At 48.0% G+C, this 12,947-nt stretch overlaps 2 protein-coding genes across 7 annotated transcripts; one reads left to right on the top strand and one right to left on the bottom strand.

Annotated features, from left to right (window-relative positions):
* Positions 1-4,932: 4,932 nt before the first annotated feature.
* On the bottom strand, positions 4,933-7,345 carry LOC123107205 (uncharacterized). 6 transcript variants are annotated; one of them, XR_006451614.1, is made up of 5 exons: positions 7,025-7,345; positions 5,833-6,946; positions 5,680-5,744; positions 5,441-5,610; positions 4,933-5,081 (listed from the first exon to the last, which is right to left on the bottom strand). XR_006451614.1 is itself a non-coding variant. In XM_044529206.1 (4 exons), the coding sequence occupies exons 1-4, from the start codon at positions 5,982-5,984 to the stop codon at positions 4,977-4,979; spliced, it is 378 nt and encodes a 125-aa protein (XP_044385141.1). In that variant the 5' UTR covers positions 5,985-7,345; the 3' UTR covers positions 4,933-4,976. The 6 variants fall into 6 exon arrangements, 1 of the variants encoding a protein (XP_044385141.1); XR_006451612.1 differs by having other exon boundaries at positions 5,680-6,946; XR_006451613.1 differs by having other exon boundaries at positions 5,441-5,744.
* Positions 7,346-8,660: 1,315 nt separating this feature from the next.
* Positions 8,661-12,712, top strand: LOC123101408 (heavy metal-associated isoprenylated plant protein 41). Its single transcript, XM_044522874.1, has 5 exons — positions 8,661-8,942; positions 9,195-9,339; positions 11,551-11,841; positions 11,933-12,054; positions 12,234-12,712. The coding sequence occupies exons 1-5, from the start codon at positions 8,765-8,767 to the stop codon at positions 12,347-12,349; spliced, it is 852 nt and encodes a 283-aa protein (XP_044378809.1). The 5' UTR covers positions 8,661-8,764; the 3' UTR covers positions 12,350-12,712.
* Positions 12,713-12,947: the final 235 nt, after the last annotated feature.

Below are 12,947 nucleotides of genomic sequence, written 5' to 3'. Positions count from 1 at the left end.
GGTGTTGGTGGATCAGCTTCCCCGACATCTTTGGCGCGCCAGGTAGGGGGCGTCGAGATTGTGCGAACCCGATCCGGCGTGCACGCGAGCTAAATCTTCATCGTCTTCATCGACATGCCACCGAAGAAGAAGGATTCGGAGGCAGCTGTTCCGTCTGCGTCGCTTTCACCGCCTCCGGAGCAAACGGGTGGTGGAGTGGACGCCGGCGGAAGAATAGGCATTGACGAGGGAGCCCTCAGTGCGGCCAAGTCCAAGGACAAGGCGGCACAGACCTCGGCGTCCATGCGCGCACCGCGCCCCTCTCAGGAGGCGCGGGACCAGCAGCGTCATGGCGTTCGCAGCGCCATATGTCCGCTGGGCCAAGATCAAGCTGGTGGTTCTCGTGGCGCTCAAGACCAACATGCACGTCAACATGCTGGCTCGAGCGAAGTGCGGTCGCCTGGACGGGGCACTGCTCCTTCTAACGTGGTTAGGAGTCCGAGCACGCCCCACTCCTCGCACCGTTCACCTCCGCCGCCCACCACTCCAGCAGAAGCCTTGGCGCGAGCTCAACTGCTCCTAGACTATCCTCCGACGGCGGACAAGACCGACGAATGGAGGGCCACTATCCAGAGCCTCATCGGCTTCGCCAACGGCGACACTGCGCGGCAACCAAGCACCTCGCTGCCGCGGCAGGATAGCCGGACGCGAGACAATGGCAACAAGACCGGGGGAGGTGCGACTTCCATGCACTCTCCACTACGAAGGCCAAAATCGCCGACTCGCCGGGACCACCCCGACAGCGGCTCCACCGCGTCGTCGGACCCACGAGCTCGTCGCGACCAGCGCCAAGTTCTCCATGAACGACAACAAGAAGACGCTCGAACCCGCATCGAGCGCCGAAGAGAAGCCGCCGCCAAGAAGGTCCCCAAGATCGACGCCAAGAGTGTTGAGGGGCAGTCTGCTCCGGCAAGCCTTATGGTTTGTTTCGTTGAAGCAGACGCTCCCGACAAGTCTTGCTCCGGCAAGCTTGCCGGGGAACATCAAGCTCCGGCAGGGCCGCAAGTCCTTGCCGTAGAAGCAGATGTTCCCGCAGCAGCAGATGTGCCTTTAGTCCTTGTTGTCGAGCCACAAGCTCCAGCATGGGCACAACAGATTGTCCATTTCCTTCAGACAGGAGCTTCCCGAAGAGCAAGAAGAAGCTGAAAGAGTAGCCCGGCAGTCAAGTATGTACAAGTTTGTCGACAACACACTGTACAGAATAAGACTCAACGGTGTGAAATTGAAGTGCATTCGCCGGGAAGATGGACAACAGCTGTTGGCAGAGATACATGGAGGCATATGTGGTCACCACATTGGCGCAAGAGCACTTGTCGGCAAAGCATTCCGACAAGGCTTCTTCTGGCCGACAGCCCTCCAGGATGCAACTGCACAAGTAACCAAGTGTGAAGCGTGCCAGTTCCATTCCAAGCAGATACACCAACCAGCTCAAGCTCTCCAGACGATCCCTTTATCCTGGCCATTTTCGGTCTGGGGGCTCGACATCCTCGGCCCTTTCCCCCGAGCTGTCGGGGGCTTTGAGTTCTTGTACCTTGCAATCGACAAGTTCACAAAGTGGCCGGAAGTGGAACCAGTGAGAAAGGTGACAGCACAGTCAGCAGTCAAGTTCTTCAGGTCGATTGTTTGCCGTTTCGGGGTTCCTAACAGGATCATCACCGACAACGGCACGCAATTCACGAGCCGCACCTTCATGCAGTATGTCCAAGATCTTGGCGCCAAGGTCTGCTTCGCTTCTGTTGCTCACCCGAGAAGCAACGGTCAAGCGGAGAGGGCAAACGCTGAAGTGCTGCGGGGCCTCAAGACCAGAACTTTCGACAGGCTGCACAAGTGCGGAAGAAACTGGATCGAGGAGCTGCCGGTGGTTCTTTGGTCGATCAGGACGACGCCAAATCGAGCCACTAGCCAGACACCCTTCGCTCTAGTCTACGGAGTGGAGGCAGTTCTCCCCACAGAACTTGTTTACGGGTCGCCTCGAGTGCTCGCTTATGATGAGCTCGAGCAAGAGCAGCTGCGACAAGATAACGCGCTGCTCCTCGAGGAAGACCGTCTTCAGGCTGTTGTGCGAGCCGCTCGCTACCAGCAAGCTTTGCGTCGCTACCATAGCCGCAAAGTTAAAGCCAGGAGCTTCGAGGAAGGCGACCTTGTTCTTCGGCGTGTTTAGTCCGCCAAGAATTCCAACAAGTTGACGCCGAAGTGGGAAGGCCCTTATCGGGTGAAACGAGTCACTAGGCCCGGCGCTGTCCGCCTTGAGACCGAAGATGGCATTCCGGTGAGCAACTCCTGGAACATTGAACATTTTCGTAAGTTTTACCCGTAGGGCGCGGTTGCCGGAAGCTTTTCCGGCAACCACCTTTTGTACAAGTCTTGCCGCTGTTGCATGTAATCCTTTGTACAAAGGCGGGCGCAGACCCCGTGCACCAGTAAAGTTCATGTGCCCCGCACATCTTGTCAGTTTTTTTATACTATAATCCTTTTTTTCACATATATTATCTGACACTTTGTGCAGCACCAGACCCCGGTAAGCGATAACGAGCCCAAGGCTCCATATCATTACTTTATTTCTCTGTTTCTTTCTCAAAAGAAGGAAGGTTCCCTCGCCCACAAGGTTTACCGGGGGGGGGGGAGGAGAAGATAATGGTGTGGACCAGGCCGTTCAAGAAAGTTTATCCTTGCCGGGAAGCAGACGACAGAAAAGCTAAGTTGCTAAAGTTTGAGCAATCAGTTTTTTAAGTTTTTGAGTTATCTTCCTTGAACGACCGTGCTTTGTATGGAAAACCTGTGCGCGGAGGAACCAACTCGTAGCTAGTTGCGCCTTTACTTTGTTTCGAGTCCGCTCAACAACTTAAGTGAGCTGCTAGCGCCCTTACTTTGCTTCGAGTCCGCTCAGCAACTTAAGTGAGCCGCTAGCGCCCTTACTTTGTTTCGAGTCCGCTCAACAACTTAAGTGAGCTGCAACTAGTTGCGACAAGGTTGCTTGTCGGTAGCGACCCCGCCAGCAGGCTGCTGAAGTTCCGCACTCGGCGCTCGCGGCAAGGGTGCCTGCGCCGGCAAGTTTCCCTAGAAAGCGTAGGGCAGAACCATACAAAGCCAAGAGTCGAGTAAAGGAAGTAACACAACAATTTTTTGCCTAAGATAGAGTTATATTACAAAAATAACTTGTCGCGCCTCTAATAAAGTGTTCCCATGACATGACTGGCAGCGACAAGAAAAGAAGAAAACGGACGGCCTAATCTACGCGACCGCCGTCAACCCTTTTGACCTCGTTCACCCTGGCGAATGAGAGAAAGGGGAGCAGAAGCTGAAGAAAGGAGGAGATGAGAGAGTGCGGGTTTCTGTGCTCCCCTCCCGCTCTTTATAAAGGAGCGAGGTGGGGGCTCGGCCGCCCCGCTCAGCGAATCAAGGCACGGGAAGAGCAGGGAGTCGGGGCCAACCCGCTGCCTCTGCTCGCGACGGCCCAGTTTCCCACTTCCACCGTCCGTGACCCCAAGCGCATGGGAGCCGCGTGGCGGGGATGCAGAACCAAGGCGACGGATGAGGCGGCCTCGCTCCGCCTCGTGATCGCGGGGAGTGGACGTCCCGAAAACCGCGCACCGGCCCCGTCCAGTAAATGCACCACACCCCCACGCCTACCTCCGTTTAGGGAGGAGGGCGTGAACCGTCCCCATCATCGTGGCCTGATGCATGCTCGAGGGGCTTAGCCCCGCGCACGCCGCCCGCGTCACCCACGACGCCGCGTTTGACGCGTGCCGTTCTGGGCGTGTGCGGTGGGAGCGGAGAGATATGCGGCGTGACCTAGGCCGCGCGTGCCCGTGCACTGTTTTGGGCCTGGCCCAACAGCGGTCGGCACCGTGTCTGGCCCAGGCCCGGGGGCTCCTGTCGGTGTACTAGAGTAGGGGTACCCTAGTACCCCGAACTTGTGCACGGGCGGTCGCAGCATCCCACGGCAAGGCTTGCCGGGTGACCGCCAAGACCCTCCGTGGTTCCCTTGAAGACCATTCAAGAACAAAGTACTCAAACCAAGGCCCCGACAAGAGGAGCTTGCCGGGAAGGCTAACCAAGGCCCCGGCAAGAGGAGCTTGCCGGGAAGGCCAACCCAGGCCCCGGCAAGAGGATCTTGTCGGGAAGAGACAAGACCCCGGCAAGAGGAGCTTGCCGGGAAGGCCACTCAAGGCATACCAAGAAAGCTTGCTGTGACGCGCCCTGCGTCCCGGCAAGGCCCGGTGAGCAACAAGCTCCCAAACACGACAAGACGACGACCGCGGCAAGGAGCTTGCCGCGGGAAACCCCCACTTCGTGCCCGCGCTCCAGCACACCTGCTAACGTGTCGCTCTAGGACTCTCCCAAGCACACGTGGCAGGAGGCCGTGCAGCTAGGGGTGCGCGGTGGCAAGCGGAGATGAAGAGAAGGCCATCGTGGCAAACAGTGGCGCTCCTAACGGTCACTTTTTGCACTATTTAGGCAACTCAGACAGGCATTCAATGACCTTGTCCCCTGCTGTCAGAGTTAGGTAGGGTGCACTGTGTCCACAGTAGCGGTAGCTGCACCTACCGCATCCTTTTCCATTTTTACCCTTCTAGTCTACGTTGCCACCTGTCAGTGACCCCTTGAAAGTATAAAAGGAGGCCCGAGCGCAACGTAAAAGGGTTTCGGCTCATTCGAAACACCAGGAACACTCTCACGCTCGGTCGGGCAGCGTTCATCGCTCCTGAGCAAGAATTCAATACACACAAACAAGCAGCAGTATGGTTTTACGCATCCGTGCGGCCCGAAGCTGGGTAAAACTGCTCGCGTGTACTGCCTCGATCCGCTCTTTGTGCGGCCTCCGCCCCCCTCCGAACCGAAAGGGGCCCTGTCCCCATAGGTGTTGGTGGATCAGCTTCCCCGACATAAGTGAACCATAAACTGATTAGCAATGAAGCCATGGTTAGCAAACTTTCTTAAGGAAAAATATTGATATTAAAATTGTAATGAAAAATTAAGGAAGTGATGGGGGTGCCAGAATTGGGAGAAAGAAAACTTGTTGTCCCCATCTTGTCTATTTTCTGTAAAAAGAAACGTTACAGTTCATGAGTAAATGGCTACACTGGGCAGATACCATTGTAAGTAAAGCATATAATATGATTAGATATATTATCCTACATTTCCTTCAACATCTGATTATGTAGATGTATACTAACCCTTTGTACACAGAAATGTGGACAGCTCATTCGGCCTGATATGACAAACCGAACTAACATAGAATAAATCAAGAAAAAATTGGGGGGAAGAAGTGTCATGTTGACTTGAGCATGGAGCAGAATTAGAGGCATGATACAATAGACTAAACCAACCTGTAACTCAGCATGTAATAACTTAAAAAGAAAATATGTCACACTCGGAAGGAAATGACAGTGTCACTCACCTGTAGAGAGGTGCCATGGCACTGTCGGGAAAAGGCATGTGCGCTGCCAGTCAGCGTTCCTGTGAGAGTGGGGAGGGAAGGCAGACTGGGAACCTCGCAATGAGCAGTGGTATGAGAACCATGGCTGCTGGGAAGATGGCAAAGGAAGAAAGGGGAAGTAGCCATTACCCCTGTAGAGAAAATTCATAAATCAGAGAACAGCTTAGATGCTCCTTTGATAGAGTATAACAACAACATACAATATGTAAGGCATGTACTACATAGATCTTGATTCTGAATGCAGCAAAAGAACTCTATTGAGTACCTGCAATAAAACAGTAAATTGTTATGTTCATGCAATAAAACACTACACTCAAGATGAGTATCTTGGTTCCAACAAATTTTTCGTACACCTTGCTCCTGCAATCAACAGTTGATTGACACTGCACAGGGAGAATCAAACATTTGCATGTCCTTCGAACTGTAATGTCCTGAACAAACCCTGCATTGATTTTGCATTGACATACCTTGCTGCATGTGGGCCTCCTCTTGACCAATAACTCATGCTATTTTGTTAAACCCTAGGAAAGGGAAACAGACCTTGGACGGTGCACAAGTCGGTGAAGCCATCCTCAACATAGATGATCCAGCGCCGCCGAACATGGCACGGACAAAAGCAGATGCACATATTCAACAAAATGAAAGAATCTCAGCGAATACATAGTGACTAATAGAGACCACACCCACACGAGATTATGAAGGACTTTATTAGCTTTGCAGGATACAATTAGATGTAAACACTGCTACTTTTGACTTCAGAAACTGTAGGATCATGAACAACAATTTACTATTTTATTGCAGGTACTCAATAGAGTTGTTTTGCTGAATTCCGGATCAAGATCCATGTAGTACATGCCTTACGTATTATGTTGTTCTCCTTATATTCTATCAAAGGACCATCAAAGATGTTCTCTGATTTATCCTGCAAAGCACAGGTCATGTCATGGCAACCTGAACTTTCAGAGCATGGGTGTGGTAAACTCAAATTTGGTCTAGAGTTATAACCTGAACTTTCAGAGCATGGGTGTGGTAAACTCAAATTTGGTCTAGAGTTATATGATATTACTGCATACTACTAAAATTGGAACATCGGTAAAATAAAGTGAGCACTAAAGTATCATGGACATATCAGAATAATGTGTTTCTTCATGTCAATATTAGCAATGCCTTCTGCCTATTTTCATTATCCCAGTTATAATTGGCTCTCCTGAATCCATTATCTTGCAATACCAGACGGCTACAGAATTTCTACAACTATTATTGGTCCTATACGTACACCGAGAACCTCTATATGTAAAGTATACCGAAAAATGCAAACAGATCAAACAAATCTGGCTATTATTAGTCAATGGAAAAGGATGCTCGTCCAAAAGGAGTTTAGTTACAATCCAAAGGCAAAAATTATACTGGAACTGCTAATCCCAGCTTGGAAGCACACAGGAGCTCGAGTCAGTCAACCTAGATCACCTGCATCATTTTGGGAGGTGAAAGAATAGCATCAATAACGCGGGCAGAGGAATGGAAGAGCACGGAGTGGTAACGGACCTGCAAGTAGTAGCCGCTGAAGAGTGGCATGGTGATCTATTTCCTCAATCACCGGCAAGTGGAGTCCAACCGACAAGCGATGATTCGCTGCCATCGTCACCGCCCTCTGGCGTCGCCACCGATGCTTGAGGCCCCCAACCGAAGTTGTGGTGCCGTCCGAAATCTAAGCCAGGTTGTGGGAGGCTGCCGTACCGAGGCCCTTGCGCGATGGGAAGCAGGATCCCACCGGCGTACAAGAATGGGGATGAGCGCGACAGAGGTTAGATCGGGGAAGAGCCGCCACGCGAGGGGGTGGGGGAGACGTGCGACCTAGCGAAATGAAACGATCGATGGCTTAGGGGAGGTTGCTACAGGCCCATGAGGCCCAATTTAACCCGAGACAACCAAAAAAGCGACCGGAGCAGCGGCCCAGACGGTTCGCACTCGTTAATAGCGAATGAAGGCTGATTAGGTGCGATTCACATCAAATCTGACGGCCGAAAATGCTTGAAATTGAAGATCGAACGACCACGGACGCTGATGGCCTGAGAGGGCTGGAAAGTTGCACAGTTTTAATGTATCTAAATGGCTTCCCAGTTTCAGACCAAAGGGAAGATAAAGCAGAAGCAGACATGTTGGAACCTACAAATTCATACTGCCGTTAGGTAAACTCTCAGTTACCACATGAATTCTTAAATTTATTTTATACCCGTTGCAACGCACGGGCCCTTTTGCTAGTAACATAATAAAATGCTTGTGTGCATTGCAGTTTGGTCCTACTCTGGTGTGCACGTTAGGCTAGTCATAGTGGGGGTAACTTAGATAGTAACTTAACACATCTCAAGACAATTTTGCTTATGTGGCAAGTATTTAATAAGGAAAGAGGTTTTTTTTTAGAAAAGGAGGACGACCCCCAGCCTCTGAAGAGGTGCTTGCGGTAACATAATATGTTACTGTAACAAAACATTTCCCGAGACAAAATGAGTCTATGAGCTAATAGATGAAACAATCTATGACACTACTACTATGTTACTTTGTACTATGAAGATAGTAACTTAGAGGGTGCTTGGATTCAAGGGACTTATTTTAGTCTGATTAATAATAATCTCTTTACGAGGCTAAAGTTCCAAGCACCCCTGACTAAAGAGGGGCTAAAACTAGTCTTGAGACTAAAAAATTTTAGTCAGGGGTACCCCTACTAAAATATGGATTAGTCCTTTCTCTTCTCATTTAACCCCTCTCCTTTAACACATGTAAGTTCTGGATTGGAGGGTTTGGAGGATAATAAATGCTCATTAACTTGATTTTAGTCTCTTTAATATTTGGATCCAAACATGGGTGAGGCTAACAAGTTTTAGTCTCACTACTTTTAATCATGAGACTAAAACATATCCAAGCACCCTCTTAGACTAATGTCATATGCATGACACTACTATAAGTTATTCCCTACTATGACCAGCCTTATCTGACACGGAGTGGTTGTCAATTCGGGTCGTTGAAAAATCAAGCAGTGGTTATCATCCCATCCGATCCCGCGAACCAACGAGAATAAAACGAAAAAAACTGTGCTGAGGAAACCTGAAAAGCTACTGACACACGGGCCCGACACAAGCCCCTCGCGGCGTACACAGAAAGGAACCTCTGAGTCTTCCGCAAAGGCTCGATACGAGAATCGCTTCCGCCGCTGCACCGCAGCAGCGCTGCTCCCTGCTACTCCTCCCTTGCCGCCGCCGCCGCCGAAGAGGATACGAGGAGGCGCGCATGGCGGGGGCTTCGCCGGAGAGTGGCGCGCAAAATGCCGCGGTTAAGCGGGTGGGGCACTACTCGTCGATTCAGACCATCCTGCTCGTCGGCGAAGGGGACCTCTCCTTCTCCCGGGCTATCGCCGCCGGGTTCGGCTCCGGCGCCAACCTCGTCGTCACTTCCCTCGAAGACTATGGTTAGTTCCGTACCTCTGGTTTTCATCTTTCTTCCTAGCGCGGGTCAGTCATAGAAGCATTGTGCGGTCGGGCGCGCTCGTTAGGGCCAGGGCATGGGGAAGTCGCATTGCGAAACTCTGATTAGCTTAGCTCGATTCCGAATAACGTGGCAATACTCTGCATCCTCAACGCAACGGCCTAATTTCTGAAATATTTTGATGGCTGGGTTTATTTCTCTGCCTACAATTCTTCTGCAAAACTGGTTTGGACAGATTCTCTGACGGACAAGTACCCTGAAGCAAAATCGAATTTGGCAGAGCTCGAAAAGCTGGGGGCAGTAATTCTGCATGGAGTGGATGCACATACCATGAGGCTTCATCCTGATCTCAAGCTGAAAAGGTTCGACAGGATCCTTTTTTAACTTCCCCCATGCTGGATTCGGATTCAGGTTGAAAGAAGACGACGAGCGTTTAATCAAGTATGTGCATTGGCTTACTTTGGTTTTGCATACTCTGTTGATATGTAGCAATTGCAATGTCTTTGCTGCTTAGGCGTACCTACACCTATGATTGATCAAAGTACCTTTTACTATAAAATTCCAAAAATCTATAGTACATGTTAGTGAAACAATACATGAAAATGCTGTATTTTTTTACATGTACTGGCACACTGAAAAACAACATTTATTTTGTCCTTTTTGTTCAACACGTTGTAGAAGTCAGTTTGTACAGTTGTGTGTATTGTATCCTTACATCATTTTACGACTGCCTTGAAATTAAAAGCAATTTCTACTAAACATTTGCCAACTTTATTTTTTGCTTCATTTAATGCCGAGATGTCTCCACTCAAATGAGAAATAGGATTCATCCTAGACCCTAAACTATGGTCAGTGGTTCAACATGCATGAACCCTGAACAATACAATTGTTTATATTAAACCCTAAACTATCTTAACTGTGTAACTTAAGGGTTGCAATAGTGAGTGAATGTAAGAATTCTAGCCCTATAGTGCAACCCTTATACCCCTTGCAATTGCATGCATGCGGATAGGGGGAAATTGATGTCATCTAGATTCTTTTGAAACTTCAAATTTTAAAATGTTTAACTCCCCAACAGTGAACCCGATTTACTATCCGTCTTCACGGTCGTCTTAGTCTTGGAGAGTTTTGATACTAGATTCCACAGTATATGTTTCGACAATAAAAAAACACGCTAAAAGTTGTCAACCAGATTTTTATGAAGTTGTCACTGTATTAGTACAAAAATTTGCCTACCAATATAGTGGCAACTTCATGAATCATGGGATGACAACTTTTAGACTGTTTCTCTTGCCAAAACATACTCATATCGGTTCTAATTTTGAAGCCCTAGTCAACACAAAGCCAACATTGAAAACGGATTGCGAATCTGACGGACAGCTTAGTCTACAAAACATATTTAGTTCACTCAATTGGTTGTCATGAGTTTTGTTTCTTCCCCTGTAGCCTCGGCAATTTTCATCTTTTCTCATATGTACACCTAGTGATTGGATTTTTGCAAGCAGTTTTTTCAAAATATCTTTTGCATGCAATTGATTGAATTGGATGTCAGTTCTACATGCAAGTGATTAGCACCGAGCAGCCAGGAAACATATCAGCACATGAGAGACATGGTGCAGACGCTTCTGCGTTACTTTTTCTGTTAATATCGGGTTTCCACGAGATATGAAATGGAAACCAAAAAATTCATTGAAGAAAAATGCTAACTTTTGGTATATGCAAAATTGACAAGAAATAAATAGATTCCTCTTGTCTTTTTTGTATAAAATACTCAAATGATCATATTTGTGGATGAACATTTTACAGTCCTCATTTTGTAGCACTCCCTAAGTTGATGGATTTATTTCTGATTTTTCCTGAAACTTCGGAGGTGCAAAACTACTCAGAACTGATGCTATAAAATGAGAACCCACAAAAATTATCAAAATATATGATTACCTGTTTCAAATAAAAATACAGGAGATAAGTTCCCTTGACATTTTTTCACAGGACAATGATAGCCATGTTTTTGATGATGTTTTTTCATGTTATCAACTTATCATTCCATAGCATTTCCTACACTGTGGGTTTAATTTTCATATTGTTTGAAAAGTTGGAAATTCAAAAGCACTATACAAAATCGGACTGGGGCTGGACTGCCTTACAAAGTTTCATAGTTCTGAATTCAAGTCAAGGCTGGCTGTAGTTTAGGAGTCAAAATGAAGTTTTCCCCTAGAATAATAACATGTTCAAAGTGATGGATCATGCTAAAGGCATTTCCATTTACTGTGTGCAATTGTTACTACAACGGTAGAAGGTCTCAAGATATATGTGTCGTAGACTCGTAGTATGTTGACTGGTAGCATTTTACCATAAGAAGCCTTTTTTTTCATTTCTGGTTTTGTGAACATTTTGTATTACTCACAATTCCTGGAAACAGCCTCTTGCAGAAATGTAGGGAAAGGCTGCGTACAATAGACCCAAAGTGGTCGGACCCTCCCCCAGACCCTGCGCAAGCGGGAGCTACATGCACTGGGGCTGCCCTTTTTTTTTGTATTACTCACAATCACTTCGCCACTTCAATCTTACTGACCAATAGCTCCGACCTCCAGGGAGCACCAAAAGGTAGTGAAGGCCTTCTTCGAAAGCGCGGGCCACCTCCTTCGTCCTTACGGTGAAGTTCATGTCAGCCACAAGACAAAACCCCCTTACGACAAGTGGGACCTTCGAAGACTTGCCGCGGATTCTGGTCTTTATCAGGTCAAAGAAGCCCCCTTCCGTGCAGCAGACTATCCTGGCTACAACAACAAAAGAGGAGATGGCAAGGATTGCGACCAACCTTTCATGCTTGGGGAATGCAGCACGTTCATGTTCAGAAAGGGGTATCTGAACATGATTGAAAGGTCAGTGCATATATTTGGCTCAACGCCACTGACATCCATTGAGAATGGTAGAGTATATCCTAACATCTCGGTTTGTTTCTGCTGGTTGTAGGCCTTCCCATTCACTTCCACTTGCTCCAGTGTGGCAGGGGTGTCACCCTTATGTTCCGTTTAACATGTATGGCATGCCGCCAGGCTCAGGATTCCTCCCACAATATGCTGCTGCTCAGCCAGGTAATATTATGTAATAGTTCACCATGGATTGTACCCTGATTTTCATTCCATCGCCGTTGATTTCCCTTGTATTTTCGTCTTAACTGAACCAACTTACAACACCATGTTGATCATGTGGTCTCCAGTGCACAAATGTTACTTCTTACTGACTCATGTTTCCTTTTCCCTTAATGTTCCAGGATATGCACTAGAATACGCTCCCCAGCAGAATAGCAACATGGCAGGTATCATGCAACAGGACCAATTTTCGCATCAGAGAATGCTGATACGGAAGTTTGGTACACATCCCTGCTGAAGAGTGAAGATACTCTGGCTTGAAGTTTGAACTGCCGCTGGAAGATTCTTCTGTGGGAAAGTTTGATGGTGCCAGGATTTAGTTTGCGCTTTGATAAAATAGCACGCATGGTGCCATTGACATATGGCGACCCCACATATCATTGACATAATGCGTGGCGTTTTATCAAAGGCAAAGTAAAACGTGGCATTTTACCAAATCTCCATACGATGTCATTTTTGTTGGCAACAGGCAAACATTGATTGCAACCAACGTTGTTTCCTCTAAATCTAGTCGTAGACTCACGAACAGTCAAATTCTCTATTTTTAGCAGCTCGGTGGTTATACTTTTCATGTCAATTGATAATGGGCTTAAATTGTGAATCGGGCACTTCGCGAGCACTAGTTGCGTCTCTATATCTTATTTTCAGTTTATGTTTTCATTTATCCTTTTGCATGTGGTTTGCAAGGATTCTTTTCTTTTGTCAGGGATCATTTTGAACAATGGCTCACTTGTCTTGAGATTTTCTTGAAAATGTTTGTTTTGTGATGGGCAACCCACATCTATAATTTTGATGTGGTGTCGATGGTCCATGGTTCCCTGCCGGTGTTCCGGCAG

This window comes from Triticum aestivum, chromosome 5A (assembly GCF_018294505.1).
Source record: "Triticum aestivum cultivar Chinese Spring chromosome 5A, IWGSC CS RefSeq v2.1, whole genome shotgun sequence".
Taxonomy (NCBI): domain Eukaryota; kingdom Viridiplantae; phylum Streptophyta; class Magnoliopsida; order Poales; family Poaceae; genus Triticum; species Triticum aestivum.
Note: the sequence above shows the minus strand (reverse complement) of the source record. Positions and strands in the feature narration are given on the sequence as shown.

Bases quoted from the DNA above. Each gene is read 5' to 3' on its own strand.
- LOC123107205 (XM_044529206.1), bottom strand. From the start codon at position 5,984: ATGAGTTATTGGTCAAGAGGAGGCCCACATGCAGCAAG. The intron at 5,611-5,679 runs GTATGTTGTTGT...TTTTCTCTACAG, and splicing joins TAGTACATGCCTTACATATT to GGGTAATGGCTACTTCCCCT. The intron at 5,082-5,440 runs GTGAGTGACACT...TTCTTTTTACAG, and splicing joins GCCATGGCACCTCTCTACAG to AAAATAGACAAGATGGGGAC.
- LOC123101408 (XM_044522874.1), top strand. From the start codon at position 8,765: ATGGCGGGGGCTTCGCCGGAGAGTGGCGCGCAAAATGCCGCGGTTAAG. The intron at 9,340-11,550 runs TTAACTTCCCCC...TCCGACCTCCAG, and splicing joins AGGTTCGACAGGATCCTTTT to GGAGCACCAAAAGGTAGTGA. The intron at 12,055-12,233 runs GTAATATTATGT...TTAATGTTCCAG, and splicing joins ATATGCTGCTGCTCAGCCAG to GATATGCACTAGAATACGCT.